The sequence below is a fragment of the Oncorhynchus keta genome, chromosome 20 (assembly GCF_023373465.1).
Source record: "Oncorhynchus keta strain PuntledgeMale-10-30-2019 chromosome 20, Oket_V2, whole genome shotgun sequence".
NCBI lineage: Eukaryota > Metazoa > Chordata > Actinopteri > Salmoniformes > Salmonidae > Oncorhynchus > Oncorhynchus keta.
This window is the reverse complement of record NC_068440.1, coordinates 1,692,646-1,713,681: the sequence shown is the minus strand read 5'-3', so window position 1 is coordinate 1,713,681 and position 21,036 is coordinate 1,692,646. Positions and strand designations below refer to the sequence as shown.

The window sequence follows — 21,036 nt, the reverse complement described above, 5'->3', positions numbered from 1 at the left end:
GTGAGTCGAAGTGCAATCAAAAAGTGTCATAATTGAAAAGGCACAACGCTCAGGTTAGGCTACTATAGCTAGCAAGACCTTTTCATTGTCTCTGCCTGCAAATCGTCCTCCTAAAAGGTAGGCTATATCCTATAGGCCTGTGCGAAAACATAGCAAGTGTTGCTGTCATCATTCTTGCTGCTTCAAGTTCAGTAGCCATACCAGTGAGATCAGGTGTGTGTGTTGTCTCAATTAAATAGAGTAGGCTCTAGCTTATGCATGGGGCAGTTATCTTTCTAAGGAAATGTACTTCCTAAATAGTTTACAACATTGCCTAGAAATAGCCCAAAATATTGATCACCCATATTTCTCAGTCTGAAAGTCTTCCCACTCATAAAAGGTAGGCTATAAAAATAGCTCAAGAGAAAGTGCAAGTCTCTCCTACTCTCCTACTTTCTTCAAGCTACATATAGCATATTGGCTGATAGCCTAATACAAGAGCCGTGTGAGAATCTCTGGTAATTTAAGCTATTTCTCAAGTTATTTTTGCGCATTTAATATTGCCTATAGGGTGCAGAATTGATGGGACCATGGCTGGCAAGTGAGCTGTGACACATATGCCTTAAATAACATTGCAGGGCTGCGGTTGGATTCAGGACCAGTTCTTGGGGTAGCAGATCAGTGCTGGCAGAGTGAGGTATGAAAAGCTGTGGGAGCAGTCTAAAGAAATCGGTCTGCGCAGACCTCTACTGTGCACCATGACTCCTCTACTTGAGTGACGGGGTGGGACTAGGTCTGTGTGGAAAGCGGCGCGGAGAGGGATGACTCAAGTAGAGGAGTAAACTATAAAAATGGACATTACACACGACATATCACATTTAACAAACCAAACATTCAATATCCGTTATAGAAGGTAAAGTAAAAGCCCAAACCGGTCCGTGCATCAATACCGGTATATAGTCAAATACGGTATATCGCCCAGCCCTACACAGCACAAAAACATAATTAGGGAGCCTGGCCTTCAAATCCTGTTTAAAATAAATTAGCAAATTGGCCATGTCTTGCTTTCTTATGAATTGTAGGAATGTACAATCCCCCATGTTTGTTTGTGTGTGTGTGTTTGTGTGTGTGTGTGTGTGTGTGTCTCAGCTGGCTTGCTTTGCCTCAGTGTGAGATTCCAAATCTGCCATTAGGTGTCACCCTGCCCCTCAGTTTCCATGGAACTGTATTTAATGCGAGGCAATGATCAGTTGTATGGCTTTGTCCTGTCTCTAGCTAGTCATTAATGACTTGTACCTTTCTGTGTTTGAGACTGAAAGAGGAAAATGGATTTGATTTAGGTCGTGTAGGTCTATTTGAAATACCAGTTTCCTCATGTTGTAGACCTAGTCCCAAGTGGCACCTGATTCCCTATATAGTGCACTACGTTTGACCAGGACCCACAGGGCCTATGTAGGTATAAGTGTGTCATTTGGGATACACATAGAGTCCTTGATTGACCCTTTTCTGTCTTACTATTGCACAAGCATGATGTTACACTGACCACCCCATAAGTCCAATGTTTTACGACCTTATGGAACTGTTTGTGGATGTGGTATTCTGAGCGCATGAGTCATGAGTCTCCATGGAATTAGAAGGTGCTGAAAGATGTGTACATGACCTTGAGACTGTGATAAAGATCACGAATGTAGCAGAATCAATGGAGGCAGAGACACGTAATGAACACATCTCTGTCTGTCCTTTTCAATTCTCATCGCCCTCTGGGTAATGTCTGTGAGAAATGTGTGTGCGTGTGGGTGTTTGCCCTGAATGCCACTGTGGGTGTGTGTGTGTGTGTGGAGGGGGTATGCGTGTGTGTCCTCTGTGTATGTCCTCTCTGTGTGTATGCCCGCCTGCGTGTGCTTTTGGCTGGGCAAATTAAATATTCATGGTTGCGGGGGATTGGCTGCTGAGAAAGGAGCGGGTTGTCGGAGAGGAGCACGTCTGTTTTAAGGCAGGCAGTGCTCTGATCTCTCACTCCGTATAATCACAGACGAGCCGGCAAGAGCAACCCAGTATTCCAGTGTTTCACTTGGAGCTCAGACACACACAAGTCCACATACACGCTCACAGAAACACACACACGGGAGATAAGAGAGAAGAAGCCAGCTAACGCCACAGCTGCCTCGGCTGCCACTGATGTATTAGCCCAGATGGCGGGGAACTGTGAAGGGGAGCATGTGCTGACGGTAGGTCTGCTCTGCTCTGATAACATGAGTGTGTTTTTGTGTGTGTGTGTGTGTCTTCTCCATCTCTGACATTGTCTTGCTGTACCGTAGAATAGTGGTCGTGGTTGCAGAATAGAATAGAGGGTGTTCTATAGGATGTATCTCAAAAGGGAAGAGAGAGGACAATAATGTGGTAAAGGGGAGAGTCCCTGCATGTCTCTTAGAAAGGAAATGGTCATTCCCTCCCTTCACGAGCCAGAATGGGAGAAAATGAGACAGGAACAAGATATGGCTGCATTAAAGAGAGACCAGGAGAGAGAGAGAGAGAGAGAGAGAGAAGGGAGGGAGAAGGAGGAGCGTGAGAGAGGAGCAGAGGACGAAAATGTGGAAGTGGACTAGAATCAAAACAAAAACAGAGCATGCTCCTTTGATAAAAATTGATAGATTATGAATAGGATGTTTGTTTATCCATTGAATGGAAGTTGATGTCAGTCACACTGAGGGAAATAATAAATGATAGGGTATTGAAATAGCCTAGATAAGAGGAGAATGACAGGGAAGGGAGAATATGTAGACACCTGTGGTTACTAGGTTGTACATACAAGGAGAGGAAAATGTGTTTTTAGAGAAGAGTGGAAATGGTTTCCATTTCTGTGTAGCCTATGCTTTAGCCTATTTTCTGGGGGCGGGGGCATGCTATTTTCTGGGGGCGGGGGCATGCTATTTTCTGCTGCCTTTGGTATTGCGTTTGGCCTGTGTGTGACAGTGGAGATACAACTCAGGGGACTGGCGTGTCTATAGAGCTATGCAACTCCTCACTTATGTCACCTCCCCTGCCTGGAACGAGGCCCAGTAACGACATCCTGGAATAGAGGTAACCTGGCTGGGTCTGAAATCACTCCTACACTAAACCAGAGTCACCCACACCGATAACAAGAACCAGGGTCGAATGCACAGTGAATTTAATTGAAAACGGAAGTTCCCATATACAGTAACTGACCATTCTCACACACACAGAGTTGTGATGGTCATGGGATTTTGGATTACGGTAATTTGACAGCCAAATTCATTTTTGGGGGACTCACATTTTCTCATCTCCTTAGCTCATAACTGTATTTGCTGCCATGTGCTGCCATAGAAATAGAATGAATAGTTCCCATTCAAGTCAATAATGACATAATGGGTGGACTGGCGGCCATTGCGGGTGTACCCATAGAAGCAAAGCAGGAAGTGTGAGCAGGAAGTGTACCCATCGATATTTGCTGTGATTTGTTGATTAAACTCAACTGACATTACAACAAATACGTTCCATTGCATGAGCCACATCAGTTAATATAATTTGAATTAACATTCTACATTACCATGGAAAGGGAAAGGGGAATACCGAGTCGATTGTACTGAATGCATTCAACTGAAATGTGTCTTACAAAAGTATTGGGCAATACTTTACTTGACACCCAGCATCATAACACATTATGACACGGTCATAACCATGTCAAAATATATCATAACAGCTGACATAACTTGTCGTAGCACATATATTTAGAACTGTTGTGACACACACTACATGACCAAAAGTATGTGGACACCTGCTCATCGAACATCTCATTTCAATATCATGGTTGTGGAGGCTTGTCTTTTTAGACTTCAGTGCAGCTTTTGACATTATTTATCATAGTCTACTGCTGGAAAAATGTATGTGTTATTTTTTTACACCCCCGGCTATAATGTGGATGAAGACTTTGTCTAGCAGAACACAGAGGGCAGCTTATCAAATAGAATCCAGTTAGAGTCAGGAATAATTTGCAAATAAATTCATTACAAATCCTACAATGTGATTTTCTGGATTTTTCCCCCCTCATTTTGTCTGTCATAGTTGAAGTGTAGCTATGATGAAAATTACAGGCCTCTCTCATCTTTTTAAGTGGGAGAACTTGCACAATTGGTGGCTGACTAAATACTTTTTTGCCCCACTGTAAAAGCACCCACAATCATCGCGGGATGAACGAGTGACGAATTTCCGGCCAAGAGTGGTCCATTTAAAATTAATTTCTTCCTCCCTTGCCCCTTTCCCTGCAAGTGTATACTCGTCAGGCGTCATGATACGTCATCACAAGTGTCCACTTATAAATTAAGTGTTTGGACCGCATATGCTTTGGCTACATTGAATGTTTCTTCTTAGCTACATCAAACAGCTGACATATTCTTGCTTTGAGTATTCCTCTTTGATTTAGAAGAAACTGTTGCACAAATGTAGGTCTACACCATCACTGGTATTATCAGGCTGTATAGCTAGTTACGTTTGCTCTGACTCAGCACATGTATTAGCTAGTTAGTTAGCGATTGTTTTTTATTTAATACATTTTAGAATATGACTAAGGTAATCAAATGTGGAAAACGTAAAGGGCTCTGAATACTTTCCGGAGACACTGTATATAGTATATATTGCAATATTTTATGGCTGGTTATGACACCTACATAAGAGTGTCAAAAAAACACAACCTATCACACTGGGCAAAACATTCCATTACACCAGTGGTTCCCAAGCTTGTTAATGTACCACCAAGTATATTTTGCTCTGCCTGGAGTACAATACCAGAGGGCCAATGTGAGTGTAGGTATGAGTTTACCAGTCAAATTGCCAGGGTTAAAGGTTCCAAGCCAGGTCTATTCATTCTATTTACCAGTCAAATTGCCAGGGTTAGAGGTTCCAAGCCAGGTCTATTGATTCTATTTACCAGTCAAATTGCCAGGGTTAGAGGTTCCAAGCCAGGTCTATTGATTCTATTTACCAGTCAAATTGCCAGGGTTAGAGGTTCCAAGCCAGGTCTATTGATTCTATTTACCAGTCAAATTGCCAGGGTTAAGGTTCCACGCCAGGTCTATTGATTCTATTTACCAGTCAAATTGCCAGGGTTAAAGGTTCCAAGCCAGGTCTATTGATTCTATTTACCAGTCAAATTGCCAGGGTTAGAGGTTCCAAGCCAGGTCTATTGATTCTATTTACCAGTCAAATTGCCAGGGTTAGAGGTTCCAAGCCAGGTCTATTGATTCTATTTACCAGTCAAATTGCCAGGGTTAGAGGTTCCAAGCCAGGTCTATTGATTCTATTTACCAGTCAAATTGCCAGGGTTAGAGGTTCCAAGCCAGGTCTATTGATTCTATTTACCAGTCAAATTGCCAGGGTTAGAGGTTCCAAGCCAGGTCTATTGATTCTATTTACCAGTCAAATTGCCAGGGTTAAAGGTTCCAAGCCAGGTCTATTGATTCTATTTACCAGTCAAATTGCCAGGGTTAGAGGTTCCAAGCCAGGTCTATTGATTCTATTTACCAGTCAAATTGCCAGGGTTAGAGGTTCCAAGCCAGGTCTATTCATTCTATTTACCAGTCAAATTGCCAGGGTTAGAGGTTCCAAGCCAGGTCTATTGATTCTATTTACCAGTCAAATTGCCAGGGTTAGAGGTTCCAAGCCAGGTCTATTCATTCTATTTACCAGTCAAATTTCCAGGGTTAGAGGTTCCAAGCCAGGTCTATTGATTCTATTTACCAGTCAAATTGCCAGGGTTAGAGGTTCCAAGCCAGGTCTATTGATTCTATTTACCAGTCAAATTGCCAGGGTTAGAGGTTCCAAGCCAGGTCTATTCATTCTATTTACCAGTCAAATTGCCAGGGTTAGAGGTTCCAAGCCAGGTCTATTGATTCTATTTACCAGTCAAATTGCCAGGGTTAGAGGTTCCAAGCCAGGTCTATTGATTCTAATTCTGTGTGTGCTGCTGCTGCATTGTGGGGGGCATTGCCTAGGCAACCAAAGTGTCCTTTGCTTGTTTCTTATTTCAGCAAGGAGCAACAAAGCATCATCACGTTGTTAAGAGCATGTTACCGTAGAAACCGACTCAACTGCACAAATGCCCCCCCCCTGGCCAGTCTTTAGTTGTCATGGCAGTCTTCATCCGTAAGCGTCAGTTACATGGTTATACTGTAATACGCGCTGCTGTTGACATTGACAGCTTTAGATCCCATGCTTCTTGTGTGTCATTGCCTTGAGAACATACACATCATAGAGTATTCGAATGTTAAGTCATGCTGTTTTTAGACTGCAGGACGTCCCTAGTCCCCCAAAAATCATATTTGTCTACAGCTCTCTACGGGGATCCAGTCTTTTGGGTTCAATAGATAGGTCTATCACCTTTTATGCTTGGCTGGTGAACTTTAGAGTGATCCCTGATGTCTGTGAGAGGTTTTGCATGATATTATGTAAACTATGGTGTGATCTTGGAAGGTGTCAGAAGCAGAGGGGGCTAGGTGCGCTTAGGGCACATGGGCTAGCTATGGGGTAGAGGATGAGATGACTTTGTTATTGCTAGTGAGGTTGGCTGCCAGCTTCACCCCCACCCCTTGTTACCCCCTGGCATTGAATGAACAGGGTTGGGAACGGTTTATCCCAAATTAGACTCTATGCATGCCCCCCATTCTGCTGCTCTCACACTCCAGGTGACGTTATGGTCCCTGGGTTGGGAGTCCCCCCATTTATAGTCTCCCTCCTCTCTCTCTCTCTGTTAGGGACAGTCAGGATCTTGCTGTCACTGGGCATGACCAACTGTCACGCCTTGGTCTTAGTATTTTGTGTTTTCTTTAATTATTTGTGCAGGCCAGGGTGTGACATGGGTTTATTGTATTGTCGTATTGGGGTTTTTGTAGGCATTGGGATTGTGGTTGATTAGGGGTGTGTCTAGTTTAGGCTTGGCTGCCTGAGGCGGTTCTCAGAGTCAGGTGATTCTTGTTGCCTCTGATAGGGAACCGTATTAAGGGTAGCCTGGGTTTCACTGTGTATTTCGTGGGTGATTGTTCCTGTTTCTGTGTAGTTTCACCAGATAGGCTGTAATTAGGTTTCACGTTCCGTTTGTTGTTTTTGTATTTGTATAGTTATTTCATGTGTCACTTTTTTCATTAAAGTCATGAGTAACCACCACGCTGCATTTCGGTCCGACTCTCTTTCTACAAACGAAGAACGTCGTTACACCAACCAGCTCCCAGGGGAGTTATTTTGGACCGGAGTAGCCGCAGCAGCAGGTTGCATAATGTGTTTTGAAATTGTGATGAGCGGAATAAACCAGCTCTGATTCTGAACACGTGTGCTTAACTTACCCACACCATGGACTCAACAAATGAAATGCATACCAAACACACAATGCCTGACACACATACAATAAACAGCTTCACATGCATGCTAACAGATTTCCGCAGGCACTAGGCCTATTTTAAGAGGCTTTGAAGTGGTAATGAACCTGGAATAGTCATAATTTCTCAGGTGTAAACATTGGCTTAGTATAGCCTTGGACTATTTTATGCCTTGTATCCATCACAAACAGTCAACAACAGTAGCAATGCAGTCCACTGAGCCAAGCCCAGCATCATCAGTCCAGCACTCCTAGCCCACTATCAAACCCCTTTATTTCTTGGCTCACCTCTCACCTTCTTGGCTCACCTCTCACCTTCTTGGCTCACCTCTCACCTTCTTGGCTCACCTCTGAGTGTGCAAAGCTGTCAAGGCAAAGGGTGGCTACGTTGAAGAATGTCAGATATATTTGGATTTGTTTAACACTATTGGTTACTACATGATTCTATATGTGTTATTTCATAGTTTTGATGTCTTCACTATTATTCAACAATGTAGGAACTAGTAAAAAATTATGAAAAACCGTGGAATGAGCAGGTGTGACTGGTACTCTATGTAGTAGCTCATGAGATTGGAGGCTCAGTGCAAGAGGGGCTTGCATGGTTCAGTGAAGAGAGAGCGGTCGGAGCAAATGAGACCCCAATGCCAGAGAGATGTGCTCTGTGCATATCATGTTCCTATCCTCCCACTGTGTGTTTAACATCCTCACCTATTGAATCAGCTCTCTCTGCTGCTTAGCAGCAGTACTTATCTGTGTTTAGTAGGATATCTCAATGCCTCCTCCAATGGAGGAGCTGTTGCATTTGAAGCCCTCAAATAAACTATCCTTTTCAAAATATGTTTCAAATTTCTGACGGTATTTGACAATACCTGAATATACATTTTCTTTGAGCTGTTTATGACCCTAGGGTGGCAACACTTAAATGATAAGTTATTTCATTGTGGGTTTCTCCATTCTGATTGTTTAATACTGTTCAATAAAACTTCAACCAAAAGTGTGTCTGATTTGAGATCATTTCCACACTGCCACGTAGGGCTGCATGATATGGGCCAAAAAAATTGCCTTATTTTTTTTAACCATTTATTCCAATTGCAATTTAAATAAAACTGTTGGAGAACTGTTGAACTGTTGGAGTCATGGAAATAGAATGATTATTCAAATTCTATAGTTAGAAAGTAATATTGGGCCGGTGAGGCGTTTATAGAATTAGGAATTAGAATACTAATGGGATCTCTTTGGAGGTGTTATTGTTACAGGGTAGGAACCAAAGTGTTGGTCAGTGTTTCCCAGAGGAGTGGGACCCTATAATCTTTGGCTACAGTTAATGTTTTCTTTTACTTCATGTAGCTAACATATTGATGCTTCTCCTATTCCTCTCTGATTTGGAAGATACTGTTGCGCATTTAGGCCTACACCAGCACTGGTGTAGGCCTAAATGCACTATCAGGCTGTATTAGCTAGCTATGTTTGCCTACACCAGCACTGGTGTAGGCCTAAATGCACTATCAGGCTGTATTAGCTAGCTATGTTTGCTCTGAATTAGTACAATTATTAGCTAGCTAACTAACTAGCGAATAGCATAAGTGGCTAACACAATTTGTAAGCTAACACAAGTTGCTAAGAAAATACAAAATAGCTGTTTGCAGACAGTAAGATACACAAACTAATAGTGTAATTATAGAACGCTTGTGGATGGATGTATATTAAGAATGCTGAAAGCAGCATCATTGTCATCAATATATTGTTACATCTGCTGCATTGACCATGCAGACCAAAGAGTGAACCAAAGAAAATACAGTAACTCACTATGAACTATCGGTAAATGATCTCGTGGTCGAGCAACAACGAGTGCTCTCCTTGAGGGATTGGTGAGAGAGAAGGAGAGGGATGACCCAAGTAGTGGAGTAAACTATATAGCTATAAAAAAAAACAGATTGGCGTATCACATTTAACAAACCAAATATCGAAATATATCAAATCAAATGTTATTGGTCACATACACGTGATTAGCATATGTTATTACAGGTGTAGCGAAATGCTACCTTCTAGCTCCGACAGTGCAGTAATATCTAACAAGTAATATCTTACAAATTACACAACATATACCCAATACACACAAATCTAAGTAGGAATGAATTAAGACTATATACATATATGGACGAGCGATGTCAGTGCGGAACGGACTAAAATACAGCAGAATAGTATAACATACACTATATACATATGCGTTGAGTAATGCAAGATATGTAAACATTATTAAGTGACTAAGATACCGTAGAATAGTATAGAATACAGTATATACATGAGATGAGGAATGCCAGACATGTAAACATTATTACAGTGACTAGTGTTCCTTTCCTTAAAGTAGCCAGTGATTTCTAGTCTATGCCTGTAGGCAGCAGCCTCTAATGTGCAAGTGATGGCTGTTTAATAGCTTTTATCTCAAGGCGATCAGACTGTTTTTCAGTCTCCCGATCCCAGCTTTGATGCACCTGTACTGACCTCGCCTTCTAGATGAAAGTGGGGTGGACAGGCAGTGGCTCGGGTGGTTGATGTTCTTGATGATCTTTTTGGCCTTCCTGTGACATCAGGTGCTGTAGGTGTCCTGGAGGGCAGGTAGTTTGCCCTGAACGATAGCTAAGAGGTCGGTGAGAGTGGAAAGGCAGTTTACCAGTTAACTTACAACAGTCCGTTCCCTGAACGATAGCTAAGAGGTAGGTGAGACGGTGATGAAGCATACTTCATGAGCTGTAACCGAAAACAACTGGTATTTGGAAAGTTTGAGGTGAGGGAGAAAGTGTGGTGGAACAATTATTGTTAACATTATTAAGTAACGTCATCTTGCTAGCTGGATCGATTTCTCCGTTGGATAGCCAGATAAATGTTTAGCAAAATTTGCCAACTTTAACTGATAAAATATTTGAATTCATGATGTGAAAATTTGCTGGCTAATGTCAGACAGCTAACATTAGGTACTTAACGTTACAATATCAGATGAGCTAACGTTAGTAACCAAACCAATTCGCTATAGTATTAACTGGTAACATTATACGACTCCTTGCCGTTCCTCAAGTTATAACGTGTTAGTTGCTTACTGGACCCCGACAATCTGTGTGACATGTTAACTAGCTAACTTACTAAAGTGATCTGTGAACTAATGTTTTCTCTTTACAGTATGTGATTAATTTTCAGAATAAGAGAATTAGGTGAAAATGAGACGTTGCTTGTTAAACAAGTGTAGCTGGAGCTGGGCCTGGCTTAAGCTGGAAGCCACTATAAAGGTGAAAGAAACACCACACACTTCCCTCTTTCTCACGTTTTCAAAATAGTTGATAAAAAGGGTTATGCCAGGTGTACTCTGCCTGAAAGAGATCAGTTATGCCAACAAAGGGTAGCATGCTCTACCGGCACATTGTAGAACCGTTGTCCATAGGCACATGTACAGTGTAATAATGTGTAGCCCAAAGATACTGCTTTTGCTGTGTTGAACGTGACAGTAACACGTATGAGGGGGGGGGGTTATTTAATTTTCTACTCAGTGAACTATTTTTGCGTACATGTAGCCTTGTGCACTTGATCGATGTCTACTATAGTGGCCACTATAATACGGTAAAAAAAAAGAATGCCTGTTAGTATTTCTACTTTATGATGTTTTTTTCCCCAAGTGCAATGTTTAGATGTGTGGTCAAAAGCATTCTATTATAATATTATAAAGGCTGTCATGGCTAACTGCAATATTAGTGTATTGTTTTTTCTCAAGACTTGAGTGTCATTCGCAGTAAAGTCTTGCTTTTTTAAATTTTTTTTTACTATGAGCTAGGTTAAACATGAACCACTTTTTATTTTACACAGCGACTGATCATGTAGATCATATTCTTTGTTTAATTAGTTAAAACCTGAATTTCCCCCTAGCAGGAATTGTGTCACCTTTTTGGGCCCTCACCAGTTTGTATCCCTGCTGTAGGCTGTCTCATTATCGTTGGCAATCAAGTCTACTACTGTTGTGTCGCCTGCAAACTTGATGATTGAGCTGGAGGCGTGCTTGGTCACGCAGTCATGGGTGAACAGGGAGTACAGGAAGGGGCTGAGCACACACCATTGTGGGGCGCCAGTGTTGAGGATCAGCGGAGTGGAGGTGATGTTTCCTATCTTTCACCACCTGAGGGCGGCCCGTCAGGAAGTCCAGGACCCAGTGGCACAGGGCGAGGTTCAGACCCATGGCCTCCAGCTTAATGATGAGCTTGGAGGGTACTATGGTGTTGAATGCTGAGCTGTAGTCAATAAACAGCCTTCTTATAGATGGCGATTGCATAGTCTGTGGATCTATTGGGGCGGTAAGCGAATTGAAGTGGGTCTAGAGTGGCAGGTACGGTAGAGGTGATATGATCCTAGAAGGTAAAATAAAAACCCAAACCAATCCTTGCATCAATACCGGTATTAGGGTAAAATACGTTATATCTGGACAGCACTCCTGGTTTTACAGAAATAAAAGCCAAAACACTAGAGAATTGCACTTAGCAGTCTCTCTCCATGCTGCTTACCTCACAAGACCTAGCCCGCCCCCTGTCACTCATGGAGCACATTTGTTGTTCCTTGACCACGAGACACTTTCGTTCAGTCTGCATGGTCAATGCAGCACATGCAACAATGTTGAAAACAACAATGAGGTTTCCACTTTACGTCTTATTATAGAATGCTTGTGGATTTATATTAACACTTAGTTTGTTTCCTACATCTGCAAATCAAATCAACATTAGCAAACAACTATGTCTTTTCTTAGCAAGTTGTTACTAAATCGTATTAGCCACTAATGCTAATCGCTACTTAGCTGGCTAAGTGTACTGAGTCAGCAATGTAGGTCCCCTAGAAAATATTGACCAACACTTTGGTTCCTACCCTGTAACAATAACCCTGGCATTATAATAATATAACTATTTCCAACAGTTTACCCAAGTGTTTTGATCTAAATCAAATTGCAATTGCATCATAAAAATAATGCCTAGTTTTTCTGCCAATATCGTGCACCCATACATGGCAGTGTGGAAATGATCTCAAATGAGTGCAGAAAATGCTGAAAAATATTTATGGTTGAAGTTTATTTGAACAGTATAAACCAATAAAAATTGAGAAAACCCAAATCACTTACAATGTATGTGTTGCCACCCTAGGGTCATGCCCCTATTCATAAGTCAATGTATTATTCCAAAACATAAAATACAGTCAGAAATTAGATAAATACTGTGATATGATATTTTGGCCATATCGCCCGGCCCTATAGGAGGCACAGGCAGGTCAAAAATAGTCTCCTCTCCCAGTCACAATACCTCATGTGGGGCTGAAATAGACACTGTGGTGGGTGCTGGAGAGTTGAGAGACCTGTCTGTCATCGTCAGGGGGCCATAGGAAACAATGGGAAATATTGTGAGGAAGCAGAGTGATGATCTCTTATTACGTTTGATTGGATTCTGGTGACATATCAAGTGTAATTAGTAGACTAGGCCTATTGTGTGTTTCTGCCCTGCTTGTCAGGGCTGAGTGTCTATCACTAATAAAAAACAGTGTTTTTTCCTCTTCCTGTCTGACTGCACTGCCAGCCAGGCAGAACCTCCCCTGTTCCTCTGCACTGCCTGCCAGCCAGAATCTCCCATGTTTCACTGCACTGCCAGCCAGAACCTCCCCTGTTCCTCTGCACTGCCTGCCAGCCAGAATCTCACCTGTTCCACTGCACTGCCAGCCAGGCAGAACCTCCCCTGTTCCACTGCACTGCCAGCCAGGCAGAACCTCCCCTGTTCCACTGCACTGCCAGCCAGGCAGAACCTCCCCTGTTCCACTGCACTGCCAGCCAGGCAGAACCTCCCCTGTTCCACTGCACTGCCAGCCAGGCAGAACCTCCCCTGTTCCACTGGACTGCCAGCAAGCAAGGCCATACAGAGTGCAGCTTGCATTATTGAAGCCCCAAAATTATTGGTGTAACTCCCACAGTTCAAAGTCAGATGCTGAGCACTGCTGATTGTGCTGGTTAAAAAGGTAGACTCAGCAATGCATGAAGTAAACGGAAATATCTTGTCGAATTCAGCAACAACCAAGACCGTTGGAGCATGAGGCTAACTCCACTGTTTTGGTTCTGTAGCTATCACGTTGTAGCTGCGTGAAGCGCACCCTTGCAGATACTCTGTGTGCCTGTGTGAGAGCAGTGTTGCATTGCGCTCATCTGAATATCTGCGCTGCTGCTCATACCAACGTCGCTGAGTCTGTTTAATATTATATTATTTTAAAGCACATCTAGGTACTGATGCGTGCAACTCCCACAGTTCAAAGTCAGTTGCTGAGCATTGCTGATAGTGCCGGTTAATATTATATTATTTCAAAGTCCATCTAAAGGACTGATGCTGCAAATTTGGGCAAGCTTTAAAAGGACCGTTTAAAAATATATATGTTTTACCAAATCTCTATTTTTGATGAAAGCACACATTTGCTTGTGCACTATAAAGTATTGCTCAAATCCAACAAAACAGAATATAAAATACTGAAATGACACTATTTCACGTGTACAACATCTGCATCACTATATTATAGTTTTGCAGTTTTTAAAAGGACGTTATTTAGTGTTTTTGGAGCTTTGTCCATGTTTTCTGCACGCCCACATTCTGCCGAATGAGCCTGAGGAGGTCTATCGCTGGTCGGGTAAGTTTCTCAGAACCAAGTGAAATCACACAAAAAGTGTGTACACTTTTATAGCATTCTATTTACATTCCAAAGTAGAGATTGTCCTTTAAGCATGATGGTGCAATGCCCTGACTGTTGATAGGCCTAATTCAATGTGTCAATGTTTGAAACTAAACTTTTTATTAAAATTACCCCATTTCTGGGATGCCATTTTGCATCACAGCATCAGTACATTTATGATAAAAGAATACATCTACTTACTTACTGTAGCCAAACTGATTTATGTTACCTTATGCTAATACTGTTCCAGTACAGGTCCGTGAGGAATAATTAAAGCAGATATGTGACCCACCACCTGGAGTCGGTCCTACTGTATGTACTGTAGCAAAATTTGAAGCTCAGAGCTAGAAAACAAATCTCATACACTGCAGTTGTATGGTAGTGTACTAAACAACCAAAGGTTTCAAGACTAAAGACTGGGTTATACTACTTCTATCGACATGTCTGTATACAGTTGTCGCATTGACATTATGAACACTCTATTGTCGTCTGACATCAAACTTGTTCTTGTCGTTATGAAAAAGTATAAACACAAAAGCAGTCTGGGGGTCCAAAATAGCATAACTGGTGTATTTTAACACCAATAAACCAATTTCTTTCAAAATGTATCTAGTAAACCAGGCAACTAAAAGCAACTTTCTAAACAATGTTTTGGTTCGTTTTTAGCTTTTTAGGTAGCTAGCTAACGTTAAGTTAGCAGGCTAGCCAGTTCAAATAATGACCACGTCATATAGCTGACAAAGTATTCATTATTACAGGAAAATAAACTCACAACAAGATACTTCTTTACAAGTTAATGACAGAAAATAGTTTGGTTGTGAGTGTGATTAAATAAAAGCAGGGCATTCTACCAGATAATTTTAGAATTTGGACACTATCGTTGGCCTAACCTTATATCCTAATTTGACTTTGGTGCATGTTTTGACTTTCATGTGTCATGTTGTTCTTCACATTACCGCCTCTGTTAAACACACAATATCAAATAAAATCTGTGTTTATTTGTCACATGCACAGGACAGAGAAGGTGTAAACGGTACAGTGAGATGGTTACTTGCATAGTGGGGTCTTTTGTTTAAACATGTAGTTAGCTTAACTAGCTAAACAATGAACCATAATCCCAACTCATAATGTTACTATCCTGCATGAATCTACAGGTAGCTAAAGCTAACCAAACTAGGTTCAATGTTAGCTAGCTAGCTAACATTAGGCTATAACACGCAATGCAAATGGCTCTGAGATATGAATAATATTACTACACAGATCATACATGTAACATTAGCTAGCAAGCCAGCCAGCTAACGTTAGCTAGCTAACAGTACGCTTTAACTTGCAATGAAAACAACTTTCTGACAAAATTTGAAATGTATAATATCTAAAAATGTAGCTAGCTAGACTCTCTTCCATGTATACATGGATGAACGCTTCCCCCACTCTGTCACGGATGCCATGGTTGCCCTTAGTTTGAAGATGTAATCCAGAGACAGGTGTTTTATACAACAGCTTTTTGTGTGTTCTCTTTTCGACTCCCTCCACATACTTGCAATCAAACACTTACATTTTATCCTTCTCCTTAGCTATCATACTCTGCTTCCACCGAACATTTCACTGATTTCAAAACTCTGCCCTCCAGAAAGTGGAGAGCATTAGCAACACATTTGCAGTTCTTTGTGATATCTTTCAAAAATATGAGTTAGAAAGGATTACCTACACATACTGAGCAACTTATGTTATAGACGGAAACGTGCTACATGGCAGACCAATCCAAACTCATCTCTCGGCATGTCCAGCCCATCCATTATCTCAGCCAATCATGGCTAGGGGGAAGGTTCCTTCCTTTTTCTGTGGCTAAACCAACTAGGCTCATAATTTAACAATTTTATTTGTATTTACAGATGGCACACAAGTTTGTTATTAAGGCACATGAAAGTTCATATGTTCCAGAAGGCATTTCTGACAAAAAAATGCATTCTGTAAGAAAAAAGGATTACGTTCAAATGCCTCTTCTGTGAACAAGTCACATATAGCCCTAACCCCCTAGTGTAGGGTTATTCAAATCTTACCCTATAAGTTCCGGAGCTGGCTGGTTTTCTGTTCTACCTGACAATTAATTAATGATACCCACCTGTTGTCACAGGTCTAAATTAGTCCCTGAATAGAGGGGATTTTCTTTTTTAAGCAGTAGAACTGGCTTCGAGGTCCAGATTTGGATTTGAGGGCCCTATAGTGTACCTCACAACAAAGATCTCCTGGAACACGCCTGTGATAAAGTACCATTACCTTTCCTTCAGAGGATGGAAAAATAGGAATCTCTAGCCTCGTATGACCATCCTGATCTCACGAGCGTACGGTATTCAGTTTTGCTGCACGGATTCTGTTAAATGAAGTAAAACAAGAGTGCAGTGGTCAGGATGGTGGATCAGGCTAACATTTCCTAGCCCAGCCTCAGGAATACTGTCAAATAGGCCTAATCCCAAAGACGATACATAATAATAGACTGTTATTCCTGAATCCTGAAATCAAATAAAGCACAAATGCTGTGTGTCAAAGCAGCTTGTTCTCTGCAAAGGCACCAAAAGCTGTTGTTCCTGTTGTTCTTTGAATATCAGACAAACATCCATCTTGTTGGTCATTTCGGTAGTACCTATACTAATGGCTGAAGGTGCTGTGATTACCAGTCTGGTGGTCGTTTTTAATAAGCCTCTGGCTCAGTCGCGGTTTCAACTGTCAGTTTATTGGTCCATTAAAGGCCTAAAATCTCTTTCAATCTCTCTTAGGGTCTGGACGAGGAGGCCATCATTGACCTCGGGAAGACCAGCTCCACCACCAACACCAACTATGAGACGGAAGACCTGGAGAGTAAGTCTAGTCTTCTTCCCTGGTCCATACAGCCCTACCAACTTACTGTACCTATGTGTATGTCTATGCCTGTGTGTGTTAATTCCTGTGTGCAATGTGTTGGAGAAATGGTGTGCTAGTTGAATTGGCTCAATTCAGTCAATTGCATTGAATTGAAATTGAACTCAACCCTGGTTCCAGTCAGCCTTTGTGAATGTAACCAGTTTGTGTACCTGCCTTTATTACCGTTGTGTCTAGATGCCCTTTTTTCTGTCTCTGTGTGGATGATTCCTGTCCACATTATAGGCCTAGATACGTGCTGTGAATAGAAAGAACAGGTGTTTGCTGGTTTTGTTTCTCAGGGGGCCTTGGCAGATTAAAGCCAGCCCTAGCCTGTCTCTCCTCACCTGGGTGTGGGGTATGTTCATTAGCCAGACAAACATGAGCCCACTGACATATGGCAAATGTAATTGAGCTTAACTGTTGTGTGCGCCTTTATTCAAGTCCAGCTGGTCGTATCACATGAAAGTACTGTACATATGACACGGTGGTGTCTCCTTTACAACCCAAACATGCTCTGCCTATCTGACTATGATTAACCGCAAATCTGGCCTCTGATTATCTGGCCCGTCTTAGGTAACAAAGCTAGCATTTTCTCTCTGAGCTGTACATTCCAGGCGATTTCAAACACGACCTGTGATTATCTCTAATGGGTACTGAGAACGCCTACCAATCACCTGCCTAGTTCCCCCAAGCAGAAATAGGCTGCATGTTTCATTGGAGCTTGCAGTGAAGTACATGGTATGGTTGACTAAGAGAGTACTAAATGGTCAGTAGACTGTCTATGGTCATACAAAACAGTATGAGGAGTAACTTTTTTAATGAGACGTCAATGTGTATGTCATGAAATGAATGACTGCTTTCAATTTATGTAGGAAAATCGAAATAAACAAAAACTGAGAGATTCAAGGTTTTTCCAGGGAGCCGACGATATTTGAGTTATAATTATTTTAGAGAAACAGAGCTGGCAGCGAGCCAGTTGCTATTGAAATCCAATCCTCTGTGGTCCTTCTCCTGGGAACGAGGCAGAGACAGGAGAGTGTTTTAAAGGAAGTGTCATTGCGGCTCACGTCTGGAGAATGCAGCCAGCAAATAACATCATTACCACATAGAGAGAGAGAGAGAGAACATGTACTCTCTCCCTCTCGTTTGCCATTCTCTCTCTCTCTCTCTCTCTATCCATTATCCCTCTCCTTTCCCCTGTTTTGTTTCTGGTATTTTTGTCTCTCTTCATTCCTCTCAAACACTATATCCCTCTCTCTCTCTCTCGTTTGTCTTTGTATATCCATCTGTTAGGCTCATGTCTTTCTCTTTTCCTTCTCCCCTTCTTATGTATTGTTTTCATCAGCTCTCCCAGAGTATCTCTCAAATCAAAGTAGAATGACTCATCTCCCCATAACATGTATTGGCACAGAAAACTAGGACATTTGCATTTCATAGCAAGAATCCAAACAGTGAAAATAAATAAATAGGAAAAGGAAAAAAAAATACCATCACTTTTTTCATGTCTAAGTAGGTTATTCACAGGAAATGGGGCCTGGTAATCTGTAAATCTCTCTGGTTTGGTGTGGTGTGTCTCAGGCCACAGGGCGGTCTATGTCGGGGTCCATGTGCCGCTGGGCCGGGAGAGCAAACGCAGGCACCACGGCAGAGGCCACAAACACCACCGCAAGAGGAGGGAGCGGGAGGAGGACCGCGAGGAGGAGGACCCCACTTATGGTAACTAACTTCTACCTTAAAAGCATCAGCTGACTGTTAGAAATGTTAGTAGAGGTGCTGACTAAAGGGAAAAAAAATGGTTAACCTATTAAATTGTTGTCAGCAATTTCTGTCAGCCTATAAAGTGTCTGACGTTTGCTATTCCTTTGTTTTTACGCAACAAACTTCTACCTTCCTTGATGCTCTTTATGCATCTCCTCATGCAATTGAATAAAATGTGTGGTGGAACATATGGCTAAATAGACTTAAATCTATGTTGTTACCCTACATATAAGTAGGCTATCATGGGGTAATTTGGATAAAGAGTTAGGGCTTTTAGTGTCGCGCTAATGTACCGGTAGACATAATCATAATGTATTGGAATCGTGTCAACGCAAAAACTCCCACCACAAATTCAGCTGTTGCCCTTAAACATTTTCCCCCAAATGATTTGTAACAATTTACTTTATTTATTGACATTTCTTAATTTTCACAAGCATCCCCCCTAAAAAAAGACAACGAACATAATGCCCCTTTTACCCCCCCCCTTCCTTCCCACACAGAACATCACTCTCCCCAACACATACACAGAACATGCTACACCCCCCCCCCCTCCGATTTGTCCATTGGAATGCCAGCTGGTGAAGCGTGTTTCATCACTCCAAAGAACGTGTTTCCATTGCTCCAGCTTCAAATGTCGGTGGGCTTTACACCACTTTTGCATTGCACATGGGGATCCTAGGCTTGTGTGAGATTGCTCGGCCATGAAAACTGATTTCATGAAGCTCCCAACGAAGTTCTTGTGCTGATGTTGCATCCAGAGGCAGTTTGGCTATGAGGACAGACGATTTTTACGCACTGCGCACTTCAGCAGTCACCGGTCCTATTCTGTGAGCTTGTGTGGCCTATCACTACTTGGCTGAGTCGTTGTTGTTCCTAGATGTTTCCACTTCACAATAACAGCACGTACAGTTGAACAGGGCAGCTCTAGTAGGGCAGAAATTTGATGAACTGACTTGTTGGAAAGGTGACACCCTATGACTGTGCCACGAGCTCAGTACTACTGCCAATATGTGTCTATGGTGATTGCATGGCTGTGTGCTCGATTTAATACACTTTCCAGCAACAGGTGTGACTGGAATAGCTGAATCCCCTAATTTCAGTGGGTGTCCACATACTTTTGTATATATAGTGTATATGGACACAATCCAGTTGTTTGTTCTATATGTTAAGTTCTTATCCCTTGCTTTCTAGCTAGCCAACTAGCTACGGCTAACACAGTCACTACCTCTGCAGCCAGAATAACAGCAAAGAAGCTGCATTTGCGTTTGTTTAAGCTGTTTCCTATATCAAATCCAGGTTTATTTGTCACGTGCGCTGAATACAACAGGTGTAGTAGACCTTACAGTGAAATGCTTACTTACAGGCTCTAACCAACAGTGCAAAAAAGGTAACCAACAGTAGGTAGCTAAAGTAGGTAGCTAAAGAAATTAAACAGTAAAAAGACAGGCTAAATACAGTAGCGAGGCTATAAAAGTAGCGAGGCTACATACAGACACTGGTTAGTCAGGCTGATTGAGGTAGTATGTACATGTAGATATGGATAAAGTGACTATGCATATATGATGAACAGAGAGTAGCAGTAGCATAAAAGAGGGGTTGGGGGGTGGCACACAATGCAAATAGTCCGGGTAGCCATTTGATTACTTGTTCAGGAGTCCTATGGCTGCTGGGGTCTTTGACCATTTTTAGGGCCTTCCTCTGACACTGCCTGGTGTAGAGGTCCTGGATGGCAGGCAGCTTAGCCCCTGTACGGGCCGTATGCACTACCCTCTGTAGTGCCTTGTGGGCAGAGGCCGAGCAGTTGCCGTACCAGGCAGTGATGCAACCAGTCAGGATGCTCTCAATGTTGCAGCTGTAGAACCTTTTGAGGACCTCAGGACCCATGCCAAATCTTTTGAGATTCCTGAGGGGGAATAGGCTTTGTCGTGCCCTCTTCACGACTGTCTTGGTGTGTTTGGACCATTCTAGTTTGTTGTTGTGGACACCAAGGAACTTGAAGCTCTCAACCTGCTCCACTACAGCCCCGTCGATGAGAATGGGGGCATGCTCGGTCCTCCTTTTCCTGTAGTCCACAATAATCTCCTTAGTCTTGGTTACGTTGAGGGATAGGTTGTTATTCTGGCACCACCCGACCAGGTCTCTGACTTCCTCCCTATAGGTTGTCTCGTCGTTGTCGGTGATCAGGCCTACCACTGTTGTGTAGTCTGCAAACGTAATGATGGTGTTGGAGTCGTGATTGCCATGCAGTCGTGGGTGAACAGAGAGTACAGGAGGGGACTGGGCACGCACCC

At 42.3% G+C, this 21,036-nt stretch overlaps 1 protein-coding gene across 5 annotated transcripts in view; it reads left to right on the top strand.

The window, feature by feature from the left end:
* Window positions 1-1,964: 1,964 nt before the first annotated feature.
* LOC118399135 (sodium bicarbonate cotransporter 3-like) overlaps window positions 1,965-21,036 on the top strand; it is a 51,236-nt gene continuing 32,164 nt past the window's right edge. For 2 of the 5 annotated variants that reach the window (XM_035794955.2, XM_035794956.2), the window contains exons 1-3: window positions 1,965-2,207; window positions 16,864-16,945; window positions 18,566-18,703. In XM_035794955.2, coding sequence (XP_035650848.1) covers window positions 2,172-2,207; window positions 16,864-16,945; window positions 18,566-18,703 — 256 coding nt within the window. In that variant the 5' untranslated portion in view covers window positions 1,965-2,171. The remainder of the gene's footprint in view (window positions 2,208-16,863; window positions 16,946-18,565; window positions 18,704-21,036) is intronic. The other 3 variants (XM_035794954.2, XM_035794952.2, XM_035794957.2) reach the window with 2 other exon arrangements.